General features: G+C 37.5%; 1 protein-coding gene across 5 annotated transcripts in view; it reads left to right on the plus strand.

The window, feature by feature from the left end:
* Positions 1-19,475, plus strand: part of LOC126466217 (disco-interacting protein 2) — a 648,438-nt gene that overhangs the window by 579,609 nt on the left and 49,354 nt on the right. For 4 of the 5 annotated variants that reach the window (XM_050096368.1, XM_050096366.1, XM_050096369.1 and 1 more), the window contains 5 exons: positions 6,082-6,313; positions 9,088-9,218; positions 10,452-10,698; positions 11,310-11,449; positions 12,799-12,926. In XM_050096368.1, coding sequence (XP_049952325.1) covers positions 6,082-6,313; positions 9,088-9,218; positions 10,452-10,698; positions 11,310-11,449; positions 12,799-12,926 — 878 coding nt within the window. The remainder of the gene's footprint in view (positions 1-6,081; positions 6,314-9,087; positions 9,219-10,451; positions 10,699-11,309; positions 11,450-12,798; positions 12,927-19,475) is intronic. The other variant, XM_050096367.1, reaches the window with a different exon arrangement.

Consider the following 19,475-nt stretch of genomic DNA (forward strand, 5'->3'; position numbering starts at 1 on the left):
CTATCATAAAATCATTAATTACATCTTGTTTTCACACTATATTTTATTCCTGACATTAACTGAGGTACAGTACAAAGTGCAAAAACAGAATTTCAGGTTAACGTTCTGTATGATAATTTCTTAGTCTCAAAATTACTGAAAATCAGTAGTGTTTACATCAGAATGTTCGAGAGTCTTTAATGAAAAAGTTAATTACAACTGATTTAATTGGTTTTTCATTATTGACATGATGACTAAAATGAACAAGTCACGTTAAATATATTAAATGACTGATAAATGTTCCAAAAGTCCATTTTTTTGGTGAGTAGAAATTTATGAATGTTGATAATTTATTATTGGTTCCACCCCCCCATGAACCATGTTTTTAGGCGAGTTGAAATTTATGAATTTTGATACTTTATTATTGGTTCCACCCCGATGAACCATGGACCATGCCGTCGGTGGGGAGGCTTGCGTGCCTCAGTGATGCGGATAGCTGTACAGTAGGTGCAACCACAATGGAGGGGTATATGTTGAGAGGCCAGATAAACATGTGGTTCTTAAAGAGGGGCAGCAGACTTTTCAGTAGTTGCAGGGGCAACAGTCTGGATGATTGACTGTTCTGGACTTGTAACATTAATGAAAACAGCCTTGCTGTGCTGGTACTGCGAATGGCTGAAAGCAAGGGGGAACTACAGCCATAATTTTTACCGAGGGCATGCAGCTTTACTGTGTGGTTAAATGATGATGGCGTCCTCTTGGGTAAAATATTCCAGTTCTCTGGGCGGGGACTATGCAGGAGGACATTATGAGGTGCATTCAAGTTCTAAGGCCTCCGATTTTTTTACTAACTAACTACTCACCCGAAATCGATGAAACTGGCGTTACTTCTCGACGTAATCGCCCTGCAGACGTACACATCTGTCACAACGCTGATGCCATGATTCCATGGTAGCGGCAAAGGCTTCTTTAGGAGTCTGTTTTGACCACTGTAAAATCGCTGAGGCAATAGCAGCACGGCTGGTGAATGTGCGGCCACGGCTCATTGTTGGAAAAAGTCAAAAGTCACTAGGAGCCAGGTCAGGTGAGTAGGGAGCATGAGGAATCACTTCAAAGTTGTTATCACGAAGAAACTGTTGCGTAACGTTAGCTCGATGTGCAGGTGCGTTGTCTTGGTGATACAGCACACGTGCAGCCCTTCCCGGACGTTTTTGTTGCAGTGCAGGAAGGAATTTGTTCTTCAAAACATTTTCGTAGGATGCACCTGTTACTGTAGTGCCCTTTGGAACGCAATGGGTAAGGATTACGCCCTCGCTGTCCCAGAACATGGACACCATCATTTTTTCAGCACTGGTGGTTACCCGAAATTTTTTTGGTGGCGGTGAATCTGTGTGCTTCCATTGAGCTGACTGGCACTTTGTTTCTGGATTGAAATATGGCATCCACGTCTCATCCATTGTCACAACCGACGAAAAGAAGGTCCCATTCATGCTGTTGTTGCGCATCAACATTGCTTGGCAACATGCCACACGGGCAGCCATGTGGTCGTCCGTCAGCATTCGTGGCACCCACCTGGATGACACTTTTCGCATTTTCAGGTCATCATGCAGGATTGTGTGCACAGAACCCACAGAAATGCTAACTCTGGAGGCAATCCCCCAAAACAATTCTCTCCACTTTCTCGATCATGTTGTCAGACCAGCTTGTGCGAGCCCAAGGTTGTTTCGGTTTGTTGTCACACGATGTTCTGCCTTCATTAAACTGTCGCACCCACGAATGCACTTTCGACACATCCATAACTCCATCACCACATGTCTCCTTCAACTGTCGATGAATTTCAATTGGCTTCACACCACGCAAATTCAGAAAATGAATGATTGCACACTGTTCAAGTAAGGAAAACGTCGCCATTTTAAGTATTTAAAACAGTTCTCATTCTTGCCGCTGGCGGTAAAATTCCATCTGCCGTACAGTGCTGCCATCTCTGGGACGTATTGACAATGAACGCAGCCTCATTTTAAAACAATGCGAATGTTTCTATCTCTTTCCAGTCCGGAGAAAAAAAATCAGAGGCCTTAGAACTTGAATGCACCTCGTATTATCAGGAGAAACAAATGTTCTACGGATCAGAGCATAGAATGTCAGATCCCTTAATAAATTTAAATTAAAAAGGGAAATGGGTAGGATAAAGTTTGATGTAGTGGGAGTTGGTGGAGTTTGGTGGCAGGAGGAATAGGACTTCTGCTCAGGTGAATATAGGGTTATCAACACAAAATTAAATAGCAGTAATGCTGGAGTAGGTTTAATAATGAATAAAGAAATGGGAGCGCGAGTAAGCTACTACAAGTAGCATAGTGAATGCATTATTGTAGCCAAGATAGACATGAAGCCCACGCCTACCACAGTAGTACAAGTTTATTAGCTCTGCAGATGATGAAGAGATTGAAGAAATCTATGGTGAGATAAAAGAAATTATTCAGATAGTGAAGGGAGATGAAAATTTAATTGTCATGGGGGGACTGGAATTTGATAGTAGAAAAAGGAAGAGAAGGAATAGTAGTAGGTGAATATGGAATGAGGGTAAGGAATGAAAGAGGAAGCCACCTGGTAGAATTTTGTACTGAGTATAACTTAATCATAGCTAACACTTTGTTTAAGAATCGTGAAACAGGGTTGTATACGTGGAAGAGGCTTGGAGACACTGGAAGGTTTCAGATAGGTTATATAATGGTAAGACAGAGATTTAGGAACCACATTTTAAACTGAGACATTTCTAGGGGCAGATGTAGAGTCTGGCCAGAATCTATTGATCATGGACTGTAGATTAACAAACAGGTGGGAATTTAAGGAGATCAGACCTGGATAAACTGAAAGAACCAAAGGTTGTGGGGAGTTTCAGAGAGGGCATTGGGGAACAATCAACAAAAATGGGGGAAACAAATACAATAGAAGAAGAATGGATAGTTTTGACTGATGAAGTAGTGAAGGCAGCAGAGGATCAAGTAGGTAAAAAGATGAAAGCTAGTAGAAATCCTTGGATAACAGAATAAATATTGAATTTAATTGATGAAAGGAGAAAATATAAAAATGCAGTAAATGGAGTAGGCAAACAGGACTACAAATGCTTAAAAAATGAGATCAACAGGAAGTGAAAAATGGCTAAGCAGGGATGGCTAGAGGACAAATATAAGGATGTAGAGGCATATATCACTAGGAGTAAGATAGAAACTGCCTACAGGAAAATTACAGAGATCCTTGGAGAAAAGAGTACCACCTGTACGAATATCAAGAGCTCAGATGGAAAACCTGTCTTGCGTAAAGAAGGGAAAGTAGAAAGATGGAAAGAGTATGTAGAGGGCCTATACAAGAGCAATGCACTCAAGGGCAGTGTTATGGAAATGGAAGAGGACGTAGGTGAAGATGAAATGGGAGGTATGATACTGCATGAAGGATTTGACAGAGCACTGAAAGACCTAAAGCTATTTACAGTTTGTACAGTAACCAGATGGTAGTTATGAGAGTCGATGGGCATGAAAGGGAAGCAGTGGTTGGGAAGGGAGTGAGACAGGGTTGTAGCCTATCCCCAATGTTATTTAATCTATATATTGAGCAAGCAGTAAAGGAAACAAAAGAAAAATTTGGAGTAGGAATTAAAATCCATGGAGAAGAAATAAAAACTTTGAGATTTGTCGATGACATTGTATTCTGTTAGAGACAGCAAAGAACCCGGAAGAGCAGTTGAACAGAATGGACAGAGTCTTCAAAGGAGGCTATAAGATGAACATCAACAAAAGAAAAATGAGAATAATGGAATGTAGTCAAATTAAATCAGGTGATGCTGAGGGAATCAGATTAGGAAATGAGACACTTAAAGTAGTAAAGGAATTTTTCTATTTAGGAGCAAAAAAACTGATTATGGTCAAAATAGAGAGGATATAAAATGTAGACTGGCAATGGCAAGGAAAGCGTTTCTGAAGAAGAGAAATTTGTTAACATCGAGTATAGATTTAAGTGTCAGGAAGTCGTGTCTGAAAGTATTTGTATGGCGTGTAGCCATGTATGGAAGTGAAACACGGACGATAAATAGTTTAGACAAGAAGAGAATAGAAGCTTTTGAAATGTGGTGCTACAGAAGAATGCTGAAGATTAGATGGGTGGATTACGTAAATAATGAGGAGGGACTGAATAAAATTGGGGAGAAGAGGAATTTGTGGCACAACTTAACTAGAAGAAGGGTTCAGTTGGTAGGACACATTCAGAGGCATCAAGGGATCACCAATTTAGTATTGGAGGGCAGTGTGGTGGGTAAAAATCATACAGGCAGACCAAGAGATGAATACACTAAACAGATTCAGAAGGATGTAGGGTGCAGTAGTTACTTAGAGATGAAGCAGCTTGCATAGGGTAGAATAGCATGGAGATCTGCATCAAACCAGTCCATGGACTGAAGACCACAACAACAACAACAACAACAAAAAGAACATTAGTTTAATTACAACGTAGATATTTCTCCTAACATTTCTATGAGAATTTAATAATGCAGTCACAAGAATGAAATTATAAATTTTCCTGAAACTTACGACTATGTTAATTCACATCATCAGGTTTTCTAACTAGTTATAATTTTCTGGTGATTACAGTTAAATGATGTACAGTAATGTTAAAGGTGTTGATTCAGTATATAAGTGAACCATATAGTTTAACTTACTGATAGAAATTAAGAAAAACACTTTATATCTCTTGTCCAATACATATTCTGGATCAGGTGGTATACAATCTGTTTAACTTTTAGTGGTATTTAACCATTCTGTAACTACCCTGTGACTAGTCGTATTACAGCTACCAACCCAAATTCTCAACTTTTTGCATGCTACATGCGTGGCATCCACTGTCCGTTATACTCGCTGCCTGCAGCTGTACCTGATTCACACAATGGTTCGAACATAGTGTGCATCTGTACTGAAGTTATCATTACCATCAAGGCACTACGTGTTCAGTGTGTGATAGGTTGAGGACCTGGGTTGGAAGGGATGCATGTCCATATAGCCAAAGTGGTTAAGGCGGCTGCTTGCATAAAGCAAGAGGTCAGAGTTCAAGTCCCAGTCAGGCAGAAATTTTCACTTGTAGTTTTTGAATTTAATTCAAAGCCCAGTGTGGCTGAGATCCATATTTCTCTTAAATCATGTTAATCTTTAACATTTCTTGTTTGAGTCACTATGTGTAAATCCCAATAATGTTTCCAAAGATGACAAAATAATCAGCCATGCTGATATCCTTCGATCCCCTGCAAAGAAAGAAAAATAAAATCCTGTCACTTTCCTCTTGGAATCAAGTAACATGGTGCAGTGACAAGATACTGGGTTCACATTTGGAAGGATGGTGATATCCCCTCTCAGCTTTATAGATGTAGGTTTTCCATGGTTTACCAGAATTGCTTGTAGTAAATGCCTGGGTGATTCTGTTGAAAAATGCATGGCCGATTTCCTTCCCTTTCTGTATCCACTTCAGACTTGTACCCCGTCTCTAATGGTACCTTGTCACCGACACGTTGTTTTGTCCCTCCCACTGTCAGAATGGTTTTTTGCTTTTAGGAGAGTACTTCCAGCTTCCTGCTTTGACTGATGTATGTACTTATTCATATGAAATGCTTGTCATCTCAGTAGTCACAAATCTTAATTCAGTAGTATTGTATCACAGTAAAGTAAATTTTACTGACAATTTCTTCAGTTGAAACATCATTCTGTTGTCTAGAACATGGCAAATCTGAACTGATCATAGAACATTTAATTGATTGATCCAGTGATAAATGGTAATGAGAGCTGATGCAGTGCTTCAGTGTGCTTCACTAAGCTTGGATTGCACATGGAGCTCAGTCCCCTTTCAGAAATTAAATTGTTTTAAACTGCGTTCTACTTATCTTCATCCATTTTCATGAGATGTGTAACACGATTAAGCCACAAGTATCCTTCCATCCTCAAGTATGTTGCCTTAAGTATTTTGTTATTTAATTATCAGTGTTGTCATGACAGCTGAAAATAAATTTATTTTTTGTGTTGACTTTGTTTTTTATGTTTCTTTTAATTGTATATTCTCTATTTACAGAGTTTCCAATGGATGTCACGGGTTCTCCAGGCAGTTGACTCAATTCATCAAGTTGGCATCTATTGTCTGGCTCTTGTGCCACCAAACTACTTACCTAAGACACCTCTTGGTGGAATTCATCTCTCAGAAACAAAGCGTCGGTTCTTAGAGGGAACTCTTCATCCAGCTAATGTGCTACTTTGCCCGCACACTTGTGTCACAAATCTGCCCAAACCTCGTGAGATACATTCAGGTATATTGCTTATTTACCACCCACGAAAGCAAAGAGAATATGTATGTTCTTGTACATGTTCCACTGTGTCAAAAATATCAGATGAAAATTTTGCATGTGAATGCATGTTTCTGGTTCATCAAAGAAGCATCAAAGCCACCGACAAGAAGTTAGGCAGCAAGAGAGAAAAGGGTTAACTGTGTATTTCTCATGGATGCTGATTTGTCTGATAATACATTTCTTGGCTTACTAGGACTTCAAGGCACTACTTTTTTGTCAGAAAAGGTGAACAGGTTTCGTTAGTAAATATCAACAAAATAGGCCAAGGGAATGTTTAGCAATGTATGTTATTTGGCCTTGAGAATCAGTTCAGTTCCTTCTTGATGTAGTATAGACGATGCCCATGTAAAAGTTACAGCTGTGCCATCCAGCAGCAGAATTGGACAAATATATGGAATGTTGACAAACTAAACTGAAGCTAGGTGCTCTGCTCAGTATTAAGAAGAGATTTTGTAGGACAGCAGTAAGGTTTGGTAACTTATGTGTTACTTTTGCTTTCTTAATATTTTCTTTGGTGGTTTGTATCTTCATATTAATGTTGCTTAATGAGAACAAAAATGTCCCAGTTGTGGTGTAAAGAGTCAAAAACCAACAAAATTGAGTTGTTTCTGAGTTATTGAAGTCCGTTGCTGCATCTGGCTGCTTGCCTGTAGATTCTCTCTGTCTTGATTCAAACTTTTGAGATCACTCTTTTTTTTCCCCTTTTCACTTTTACATCTTTATAAACTGTAACAGAATGTCAGTTGCCTGTCACTTGTGATGAATGAACATTATTTAACTAAACTGTGACCAATGTCAAACATTCTTTGCTCATTTTCGGATTCTTTCATTTACTACAGATGTTTCATGCAAAAGGTACACACTTTAGTTGAACTACATACTCAATTTAAAAAAATAAATAAAAAAATAAAAATAAAAAAAAAATTGAATTTGGCTTATAGACTGCAGCTACTCTTCTCCTCCCAGGACCTCTTCATTGTGTCACTTTTTTTTCCCTTTCCTCCTCAGAAATGATCCACTTGGGCCAACTGTTTGGTGGTTTCTCTTGAAATGATTTTATACTGTTAATTCTGCTACTGAACTCTCATCTTTTATGGACTATCCATGGTGTAATTCCAACTTCTGCAGCATCCCCTTTCATGTCGTTTACCCATTTAGATGTCGCCTTTCACTCCACGATGTAGTTGAAGCTCCTTTTGGTCAGTTTGCATTCATCCATCCACAGTAAGTATCTGTAGAAATTCAACCTCCACTTCCTCATTTCTCATTCCTCTTTTTGGTTTGCTTGGAGGGTGCTTTGTTTTTCGGCTTCTTTCAAGTCGCATCAGTATTCCTCATTGGTCTGAGAATTTTCCTCAGAATCTTCTTCCTTTTTGAATTCCTGAAGCTTCCCTTTTCTCTTTAAAATAAGACACTCTGAGGCATAAATTCTCCAGGTTGTACTGCCGAGTTATAGTGTCTGATTTTGGCCTTGTAGGATAACACCCATTTGTTGTACTTGTACTTGTTCTGTGTTCACTTGTAGGCCAGATATAGTTATCTGGCTCTTCCTGTGGTTGTCTCCTTATCCAATCCATTGGGTTGGATCCATACTCAGTTATTGTATTAATAGGAGAAGTTTTGAGTTAAGATTGAGATAACACAGGGATGGCCTTACTGTGAATATAAATTGGAAAAATGTTGCAAGCTTGCTTTGGTGACTGATCATTTCGAGCATTCTTCCATTGCTGTTGATAGTAAGGGCCATCCAGGATTTACCATGATCTTATCTCAGTCTTTCCATTTCAGTAGGTTAATTGAATATGTACTGAGTGTGCACTATCTACTTTGGAACAGATGTATTGAATATAAACAATGAATTCATGAGCAAGACACAATCAAAACATTCATGTTTTAATGAAATAAAGTCTCTTCAGAATGTGCAGATAGTTGCTATATTCCAATACAATTGTATTTCAGTACAGTTGTAGGGCTCCTTTAGTCACCAGAGACAAAATAATGCCTTTCCTTTTCATTCTGAAAAAAAAAAAAACATGGTTAAAGATGTGACAGCTCAGTTTTGTTTTGTGTGTCTCTTAGCTGTTCTTTGGCTTCTCCCGTTTCAGCAGCTGGTAAGTAGCCACTTACATGCTACCTAGTACAAATCTGCAATTTAGACTCTTGTATTTTGAATTTTAATGTATTTCTTAGTTGATGTTAAGGCAGAGAGAACAAGTATGCTTGTGGGAGGTGAGGAAAAAAAAGTGGTGAACACATCACAAAAGGCAAACAGATTACAAAGGGAACTGATGAAAGAGGTTACAGTAACAGAAAAAATTAGCTTTCTTGACTTTTTTCTGCTTAATGTTGACGAAGTAATTAACAGAATTTTGTGTGAGACAGTGAATATTAATTTTGTGTGAGACAGTGAATATTACTCTGAACATAAAGAGTGGAAAATTCTTCACTTATAATGTAGCTTGAGGTGAAGGTAGTATTTTCTGTTAATAACTGCATGAAAAAGCACTCATTTGTTGTATTTGAGGTTTTAATATATTTAAGGTTGTATATTTGGTATTTCTTTAATAGCTACTAACAGTTTTGTACAGACACGTAGATTAAGCATATATTTTGTGAGTTCATTCAGTAGTGTAGTGGTAGTGCAAAAGAAAATAATTTTTTTGCTGTTTTCTTTTGTGTTTTTAACTTTTTTTGAAGTAGTAACAATAATTTCTTTTTGTAATGTGGCTTCCTAGCTGCTGACTTTGTTACAGACGTTGGGCCTGCCTCTGTCATGGTAGGCAACATAGTGCAAGGCAATCGGCTTGCATCTGCCCAAGGAAGAGACATGGGAATTGTGGATGAGGAATCTGACTCAGCAAGGAAGGTGAGATTATTGTCTGAATTCACAGTGTACATTTTTGTTATGCAGCACATAAACCTAAAAATAAAAACCATGTGAATTAAAGATTGGCAAGATCACACAAAAATTTATTGATAAATTTGTAATTTTCATACAGCAGAGACCTTTAAGCTGTTATACTAAACATTAAGAAGTCTTTTGGTAGTATCACAACAGTTTTGTAGTAAAAAAACTGATGGGGGTGTATTTAAGCTAAAACTGGATACAGGGAATATTGATAATTTTTTTGCTAATAGTGCAACATCAACTTCATTCATGATGACATCTGACTGCAGAAATGTCTGTGGATTATTACTTACAAGACCTCTTAAAATGTAATTGATTTTTAAAAAATAGAATGTAACTGTAATCTACTTGCCAAGTGGCAGCAGGAGAACACACACATTTAAACTTGCAAGCTTTCAGAGGAAGTGGCTCCTTTTTCTGATAGAAGGATTGAAGAAAAGGATGAATCAGGAAATGGAGAGAGTTCAGAAAAGTCGCCCAGAACTCTGGTTCAGGGGAGGCTTACCAGGTGGGACAAGAAGGAAAGACACACTCGTCCTTTCCATTAAGTCTCTTTTAACCCAGGGCTCCGAGAAACTTTCCCAAACTCTCCCCAATTCCTAAACCACATCAGTTCTTTTACTTCACCTCTCTTCCTTCCGCTTCAACTGTACTGCCAGAAGAAGGAGCCACTGGCTCCAAAGCTTGCAAATTTAAGTACCTTTATATACGTATGTGTTCTCCTGCCGTCACTTGTTTAGTAGATTTTTTATCTATCCAATTACATTATATTCTCATAAAAATGATTATTTTCATTGATTTATAAGAGTTCTTGAATCACTAAACTTATATGTGGTTACATATTAACATTATTTTAATGAATGCAGTTTTTAAAGTTTTGACACATACTACAACTCTTATGAAATACTTTTGGTATGTGGTGTTATTTACGACCAAGGTAAAAGAAACTTCGGATTTTTAAAAATAGTAGTCACGTCATGTTAAGTGATACTTCAGGACCAGTTGTGCAAATTTAATGGTGCTTTTCGGGAAATATTCTTCAACTGCCTTAATAAGCAGCGGTAGAAATTTTACTTGTTAGATGCTGCACTTTTATTTAGCTGTTGATCAAAATAATTTCCATTTAAAAAATATATTTGCATTGCTGGTGTATGCTGTTTTCATCAGTATCTCTCTTTTCTCTTAAAACAGTACCAATTCATATCGGAAATTCTGAAGTGGAGGGCACAGAGCACAGCTGACCATGTTATATTTACATTGCTCAATAGTAAAGGAACCGTAGCAGTCACACTTTCCTGCTCACAACTACATAAGAAAGCTGAAAGGGTTGGCAACCTTTTACTCGAGAAAGGAAAGATCAATACAGGCGATCATGTGGCACTCATCTTCCCACCTGGAATTGATCTCATTTGTGCATTCTATGGTTGCCTTTATGTTGGTACGTATACCATTGGACTAGTGTAATTTATTGTTTTGATATTACTTAACTCATGCTCATATTTCATCTTCCCCCATGCCTACCTCGCCATCCCTCCTCCTCCTCCTCCTCCTCCTCCTCCTCACTCCTCACTCCAGCCTCCTCATTACCAGTACCACACACACAATATTGTTTGTCTGATGAGGTGCTATTGGAGTGCACAGTCTGGCCTCATCTACCAGAGACAGTGGCTTTTTGTGTGTGTGTGTGTGTGTGTGTGTGTGTGTGTGTGTGTGTGTGTGTGTGTGTGTGTGTGTGTGTGTTGTGTGTCTTCTAATTCAGAAGAAGACCTTCTGACCGAAAGCTTAAATGTGTGGCAGTCTTCTTGCCATGTGTATTTTTGATGCACTATCTCCTCTATAGGCTAAGTAGCAATCTGTCCTTTTCATATTCCATCCTGGACTTTCTATCATTTGATCTCACCCATATTTTGTATTTTAGTGTAAATCCCAACTGAAGTTAGAATTTATTTAGTTATAGAAAATAAAATTAAAGTGTTTCCTGTGACAGTTTATGTTTTATAATTGATTGGTTTTTCTAGTGTTTGTTAAGCATATTTGATCTGATTACAGGTGCTGTGCCAGTAACAATAAGACCACCACATCCTCAAAATTTGCAGACTACACTTCCTACTGTGAGAATGATTGTTGATGTCAGCAAATCTGTCCTTGTTTTATCCAATCAGAATGTAATAAAGCTTCTAAAATCCAAGGTCAGTATACAGAATGTTAACCTTAAATATAGCTTGCCATAAGTCACAAGCTGTTATTATTCAGGAAGAGTATGTTTATGCTGTAACAAAGTGACAAATCTTGACATCACTTAATAAAATTATGTTGTCAGTTTTTCCTACAATAATCTTTTTCAATGTACAGAAAGTCACAGTGTCTGTGTCATTGCTTCTGTATGTCTGACGATGTCTTCCTTAGAGTATATATTTTCCATTCCATTGAATAACTTGTGTGCACCAGCCAGATCCTTGGAACACTGATATCAAAAACACTGTTTAAATTGGAAGATGATATTATTTTTATCAGTTGTTTCCTGTTGTCTGGTTTTTTCATATGTGACTGGTTTGAAGCAGTCATTTGGAATTGCGCTTGTTGTGTTTGGGAGTATGTCCTGCCGTCAGGTGGTCAACTTTTTCTTGGCCACAGTTTGGTGGTGGCTATTCATTTGTGTGGAGACCTGGTCAGTGGTCATGTCCTCATAGAATGCTGTGCAGAAATTACAGCAGAGGTGTTATATGATTACTTTCAGCTTTTATAATAGGATATGCTGTGATGGGACTGGAGTAGGATGTGATTGGTTGGTTGTATTGGACTCGTCTTGCAAGTGTGTCTTCCCCAGGGGTATAACCTGTGTGACAAGAGTGTCATGCCCTCTTCTAGTTATGTGGAAAAGGGCTTCATCTCATCTCAATTATAGAAAGATTTTTGTGAGAAACTAAATGTTCAACTATTGCTGTTTTTATGAATAGCAGAATGACTTGATGTCACAGTCTTAAAGTAAGTGTTATGTGGATTTACGTAACTTTTTTTTCTTCAAAATTTTGAATTATACACACTTGGTATGTAGTGAGAGCAAGAGACTCAATATTCACTTGAGTGGAAAAGCTGATTGTTTATCACACCATGGAATAAACAGTTACTCCACAGAATGGAGAATGTTTTACTACATAAAGGAAGACATGATCAGTTATACAGAAGCAATGACTGAGAAACTGAGATACAAAAAAATTGAGAAAAGTTAGTTGTAAGAAAAAAGGAAAGTGAATAGCAACAAGGAAACACCAAAAGTTCAGGATGTGAGGAGAGACTGTCATATTTCAAATGTTTCTCTGTGTTGGAAGCTTCTATTTCAGAGTACTTACTGTACTTTGAACACCAATATAATAGTATTATGGCAGAACTAGTAATAAATTTTGGAATAGTAGTACCCTTTTTGTATGTGTAATTCTCTAGTGTTTAATGATGTCCATTTTATGTACATGTAATTATTTCCATTTATTTTAAATTGCAACAATGTTCATTGTTTCGAGTAAGATGTCTTTTGTTCTAGGAAGCAAGTAATGTGGTGGATATAAAGTCTTGGCCTATCACACTTGACACGGATGACATGCCAAAGAAGAAGCTGCCTACAATGTATCGGGCACCAACTGCAGAAATGCTGGCTTACCTAGATTTCAGGTAGAAAAAAATTTTGATTGACCGGTAATACAGAGCAAGATGTAACAAAACTAAAAGCTTAAACAATGGAAACTCCAGGTTGGAATAACAACAGTATTAGGAAAAGGACAGATTGCTACTCAACTTTGCAGCCAGTTGTCTGCATCTCAGTAGATCATATTTACAATGAGTAGCAATCTATCCTTTCCTTAATATTGTTAAAATTAAAAGTTTTACTAGTGAAGTGAAGCTTCATAATATTATCATGCGTCACATGAAAAGTATAGATAATGCCAAGAGATTTTCAGTACTTACAAATAAGTTTCTTCTTCTTGACAGTTACAGAAATTTTAGCATCAGTAAGCAAGATATATCTTTATGCAGTGCTGAGTAGTATATTAACAAGAGGGTTTTTGAAAAGATTATCACAGCAGTGAATTAGAATTTACCCGAGCATACTTAGATCCATGCTGTGTAGAATGAGGTGAATGAATCACAGTACATGTCACTTACATTTATGCTGTAGAAGTTTTTGTGGCCTAGCAATGTATTTTAAATAAAAGGGAAGAGAGCAGCCCATATTGACAGAAATGTAGATTAAAACAAACAAATTTTATCTTTTGGTGGTAATTGCGTTCATTTTGCATCCAACAAAGCTGAATGTTGATATTTTACATTGATTAATGGAAAAACTCATATGAGATGTGAAACAAACACTAACAAAGAGATAGAGGGGCTGGCCAGTACTTACCTCAACTCAGTACAGCCGATAGATACACATAAAACACATAAAACAGAACCGAAAATTTACGTTCCTAGCTTTCGGAACAAATGTTCCTTCATCGGGGAGGAGAGAGGGGAAAGAAAGGGAAGAAGGGAAAGGAGATTCAGTTACTCACAATCCAGGTTATGAAGCAACCTGGGTTGTGAGTAACTGAATCTCCTTTCCCTTCTTCCCTTTCTTTCCCCTCTCTCCTCCCCGATGAAGGAACATTTGTTCCGAAAGCTAGGAACGTAAATTTTCGGTTCTGTTTTATGTGTATCTATCGGCTGTACTGAGCTGAGGTAAGCACTGGCCAGCCCCTCTATCTCTTTGATATTTTACATTGGTGTATTAGCCAGCTGAGAATTTACAGACAGCAGGTTGTTATAGGGAACAACCATGAGAGAGAGAGAGAGAGAGAGAGAGAGAGAGAGAGAGAGAGAGAGAGAGAATAAATAAATGTATACTATTTTCATTCTTTCTGTGTACTGAGGCAATCAAAGATTTCTAGTAGAACTACTCATTTGATGTTAGATAGATAGTCATCATTGACAATTTACTGTTGCAGAAAAGTGAAGGGAAATAAATTTCATTGATGGTAACTAATCTTCCATCCCGCTGCTGTAGATCAATAGCAGTATGCTAAATGTTATTATGTGGTTTGATGTCATTCCTTTTGGCAGTACATTCCCTATTTTTTGAGTATTTAAATTAATGTGATAATGCTCTTACATTTAGATTCATTTTTATCTACTCTTTGTTAAGCCATCCTCAAACGGGATGTGTTTGTTGTCACAAAACGCACCAGACATTGTGTCCATCGTGATAGCTGCATGCTCTGAAATGACATGCTACATCTCGCGGAGTGTGCTCCCCAACATGATTTGCGGCTGCAGCACTCCCAGCAGCAGTTGTCAACTGCATCTGGGTACAAATAACACAGTTTGTCTACAAGAATGTAAACATGTAAAATAGATGCATTAACTCTGTTAGCAGTCATTTAAGAAAAACAGAGAAAATTGTGAAAACAATTCTGGGCTCATTGGTGGCTTGAACAGTGAACTGCTGGTAGTGGAATACTAAGTATGCTGCCACTGACAATGAGAAACAAAATGTACTACAAATTGCATTTGGAAAAAAGTTATATTATGAAATACATTATTAACAGAAAAATACTTAAATCATCTGCCCAAGACCAACTTCAGCTCACTCTTATTTGCCTAATTTCCACATTGTGAAAGTTCTGCTTATTTAAAAATTTTGTTTGGCATTCCTTTGCTGTCAGTAGCTTTGGCCTGATGCATTTCACTTCATCAAAAATGGAGGGTAGCTTTGGCTTAACAGTGCTTGTTGTGGTAATTCGTACTTCTAACATTGTACAAGCTCTCCTCCTCCTCCCCGAATAAGTCTAATAAGACACACTTTTATTCCTGTGACCACATACTATCAATGTTTTTCTCTCTGTAGTATAAACTGCACTGAACAGCAAGGGAATCAACCAGTGATGTAGTTCATAAATTAGCTGTTCATTGGTTCATGTACCCTGGCACATTTGGAAAATCAAAACAAACTCTGTCTCAAACAGTGAGTGCTCTTAATTATAATAAACTAGCAAACCTGGCAATGCTTTGCTATTGCCAAATATGTATGGGAAGTGGTATACCGTATTTACTCGAATCTAAGCCGCACGTTTCTTCCAGTTTTTGTAATCCAAAAAACCGCCTGTGGCTTAGAATAGAGTGCAAAGTAAGCGGAAGTTCTGAAAAATGTTGGTAGGTGCCGCCATAACTATTTTCTGCCGTCGAATATATGCAGCACTACACAGGCATGCTTTGCTGTCACAAAGATAAATACTGGTGCCAAAACCTCTGCTTCAGTAAATAAATTTAAAAAAAAGGTGGTAGACGAGCTTTTTTCTCCACCCTGAGTTTCGACCACTGCATTTTCATACTTTATCCAACAAAGTAAATACAAATTCCGTATTGTTCATCTTCGAATGTAGCAGCATTTCAATGTACTACAAAAACCCAACTGGCAAGACTGTTTGGGATGTTTGTCAATACGGCCAACTCTTTGTTCTGAATTTTTTCCTACCTGTGAGAAGAGATAGTTGCTAATAGGAACTTTTATGAATTGTGAATCACATGCAGTATTCTCTTCACCATAAGAATAATGTGAGTATAAACATTTTGCCATGAATTGTTTCGTGTTTGCTGCTATCTCATTTAAATCCTGTCTGCCTAATAAACTATGAAACTAGAGTAAGACAACAGCAAACGCGGAAGAATATACATATCATGTCGTGTTTATATTCGTATTACTCTTATGCCTAATAGTGATACAGTCAGAAATGAAGCACGGCAATTGACTAGATTTTTAAATTTAAGATGACTCTAATTTCTGTGCAGAATGTAATGTACTAAAGAGGCATCTGCAAAGATTTTCAAACGAAGAAAAATTTTTACTAAACTCTCGTTCAAAACATCTTCTATCATACGCAGCCTATTATTTGGTTCTTGTTGATCATTATCAAAGAAAGCAGCTGTGAAAGTAACAACAAATAGCAGTCTCTTGTCATTGTTTCACTAATGAGACGATTCCTCTTTTTTTTTAAAATTGTAAGTGGTGGTAGCGCGCACAAAAGCAAGTCATGCTGTGAGCAGCGACAGGCAGTAAACACTCATCAGAATGCGACAAACCATGCATGACGCAGTACAATAATGCATTTTCAGCTTAGAGTGACGTAAACACCTATAACAAAGAGAACGGCAGTTATCAGATCAAAGAAAAATAAGCAATCAATTTAAACCAGATAAAGCACGTGAAAAAGGAAGGGTACCCATATAAACACAGTTGGAGCACCTGACGCATAGCAATGGCTACCTGGTAAAGCTTAACTGCAAAGATTACGACTCGAACCAAACTACTGTAGCTGTATCATCATTCATTTGACCTAAATTGTCTCTCATATTACAATGGCCCAACTTTGTTTCGATTTGGAGGTGCGGCCTAAAACTTTTCTCTCCCCTTGAATTTCGAGTCTCAAAATTTAGGTGCGGATTAGATTCGGGAAAATTTTTTTCCTTGATTTCGAGTCTCATTTTTCAGGTGCGGCTTAGATTCGAGTAAATACAGTACGTTCTGATCTCCTCCTGCCCCCCCCCCCTCCCCCAACCCTCCTTCATTCATTTCCTTCCCACCCCTCTGTCCATCTCCTCTTCCACCCTCCCTCTGACCTTGAGCCTTGTTTATTGTTATTGCAAATGAAACATTGAGTTGAAGTCACTTGAAATGAATGCATATAATAGTTGGTATCATTTATTTGATAGAGAGGGGTCTCTCCAGTTCCTGGATCTGTGAAGATCATAGCTTCAATGTCAGTATTTCACATAATTTTAATCTGCCGACAGGTAGGATTACAGCATTTTTGACATTTCAGATTTTGTAGTAGTTTTCTAAACATACACAAAAGAGTCATAAATACAGCTTTCCTATTTTCTGTTAAAACTGGCTGTGAGGAAGAAAACAAAATAGAAGATTGTTGTGTATACAATTTTGGTTAAAATTATATGTAAAGGGGGAGAATATATTTGAGAGAAACCATTTGTCTAATGTTTTATATGCTCCGCTATAGCAGTTAAAACTGACTGTGAGAAAGTTAATGAAATCACACATTTTCACAGTATAGTACAATGGAGCACAGCATTTTATTTCTTGCAATCGAATAAGTAGAAAACCTGCAAATTGTTGTTTAAAAAACATGTATAGCCCATGTCCATCTGAATTTTTATTAGAGTATCATAAAAAATTTGAAATAAATCATTCAAGAACGTTTTGAAATTTTTGGGAACAACATTGACAACTTATCTTTGTATAGTAATATAAATAACACCAAGTATTTCAGTTCATATTTGTATAAATTAATAATAAACTCCCAGAATCTCTTAGAAAACATAAAAAAAAGAGTGCACAGGTAGCCAGACCCGTAATTTACCTTTGTGGTTCATGACTATCAATTATGCTACAATTCCAGCATGTCAGCAGTGTCTAACTTAAAGTGTACGTACAATGTACACAGATTGCTAAAGGCTATAACCATGGTTGTAATTATTTGATATTTAACTATAGCAATATTACGAAAAAGTTCCACTCATGTTAAATCATCAGTGCACCACTATCATTCACAGCACACAAGTTATAATACGGAAAGCATCAGATATGAGTAGCCTTTAACTACTGTTATTATACTATAATATAAAAAACCAGACAAGTGTGAGTAGGGCTCGTTCTCGAAGGATTCTGTACAAACTTAATTACAGATAGATAGTTTATCTATAGTTTTAGTGAGTGAGTTTTCAAGTATCAAAATATGTGCCATGAATGGCTGTACCTTGCATTGACTTAGAAGCTTAAATTTTTTTACACCACCGAGTGACAGTAGACTTCAGTATTTGACATAAATTTCAACTTCATATCTCCATCCATTCCTGAGAAAAAGGGTTCTTATCAGTCGTACAGACGGATGGACAATCAAGTGATCCTATAAGGGTCCTTTGTTACCAACTGAGCTACGGAGTCCTAAAAACTACCAGGTATGGGGTTCAATTCCATATAACTTAATCCAATATGGTATCTTCAAAGATCTGTTCATGTCATGAAACCAATGTTGCATCTCATTAGCCGCGTTCCTCTCCACAAAGCAAAAGTACAACTTGGCAGATTCCTCCAGTCAGGCTGTGCATTTTAGTGGGATGTGAAATTCCACACTGTGATGTGAAACTCCAGCAGTTACTCACCTGTGAATGCTTTCTTGTACAGTGACAGGATACCTTTAGGTGCAACGCATGTTAAAATTTGAAGAAAATTGTTTCTTCACCTTAACAATAGGTGGCACTGTTTTTGAATCTCTCTTGGTTGTTCATTGTTTTCATTTCTGCATTCTTCATTGTTTATTATTGATGGCTGGCTGTGTGCTCATTTAACAGAGAAGTTCTTGCTTTCTTTACTTTTGGATATAGATTTTTCTTAACAAATTCTGTATGAACAACATGCGCTAAATATTTCATAATGAATTCAGTTAAAATTTTATATTACAATAATTTTAGTAGCCATAAATGGGTGTACTGTTGTTGGTTAGGTTAGGTTAGTGTTGTTTAACGTCCCGTCGACAACGAGGTCATTAGAGACGGAGCGCAAGCTCGGGTTAGGGAAGGATTGGGAAGGAAATCGGCCGTGCCCTTTGAAAGGAACCATCCCGGCATTTGCCTGAAACGATTTAGGGAAATCACGGAAAACCTAAATCAGGATGGCTGGAGACGGGATTGAACCGTCGTCCTCCCGAATGCGAGTCCAGTGTGCTAACCACTGCGCCGCCTCGCTCGGTACTGTTGTTGGTGATCGTGGTGGTGGTGGTGATGACAATATGTTAAACCATATCTTTGTTGCACTTTATCTTGTTGAACAATGTTCAAAATTTTTCATGTGTCTTGTTGCAAACTCATTTAAGTAAATACTTCCTCAACATCAGCTATAGAAATTTTTATTAATTTGTGTTTTAAAAACCAAGTATTAAATCATGAGGAACTATCAAAAGAATGTTATTAAATTCAGAACATCCTACTTTAACATATCTTAGTTAATAAAGTATGAATTGTTGTTATTAAGAAGTTAGAAAGCACATGAACAAGTAAATAAGCTTAAGTAAAAGAGAATGAGTACTGTGTAGGGAAAGTAAAAGCCTAAGATAGGGTTGTTCAGAGAAACTGAGTATTTCATGTTAGTGAAGAGTGTGTCTTGTTTGAGAGCAT

The sequence above is a fragment of the Schistocerca serialis genome, chromosome 1, assembly GCF_023864345.2.
Source record: "Schistocerca serialis cubense isolate TAMUIC-IGC-003099 chromosome 1, iqSchSeri2.2, whole genome shotgun sequence".
NCBI lineage: Eukaryota > Metazoa > Arthropoda > Insecta > Orthoptera > Acrididae > Schistocerca > Schistocerca serialis.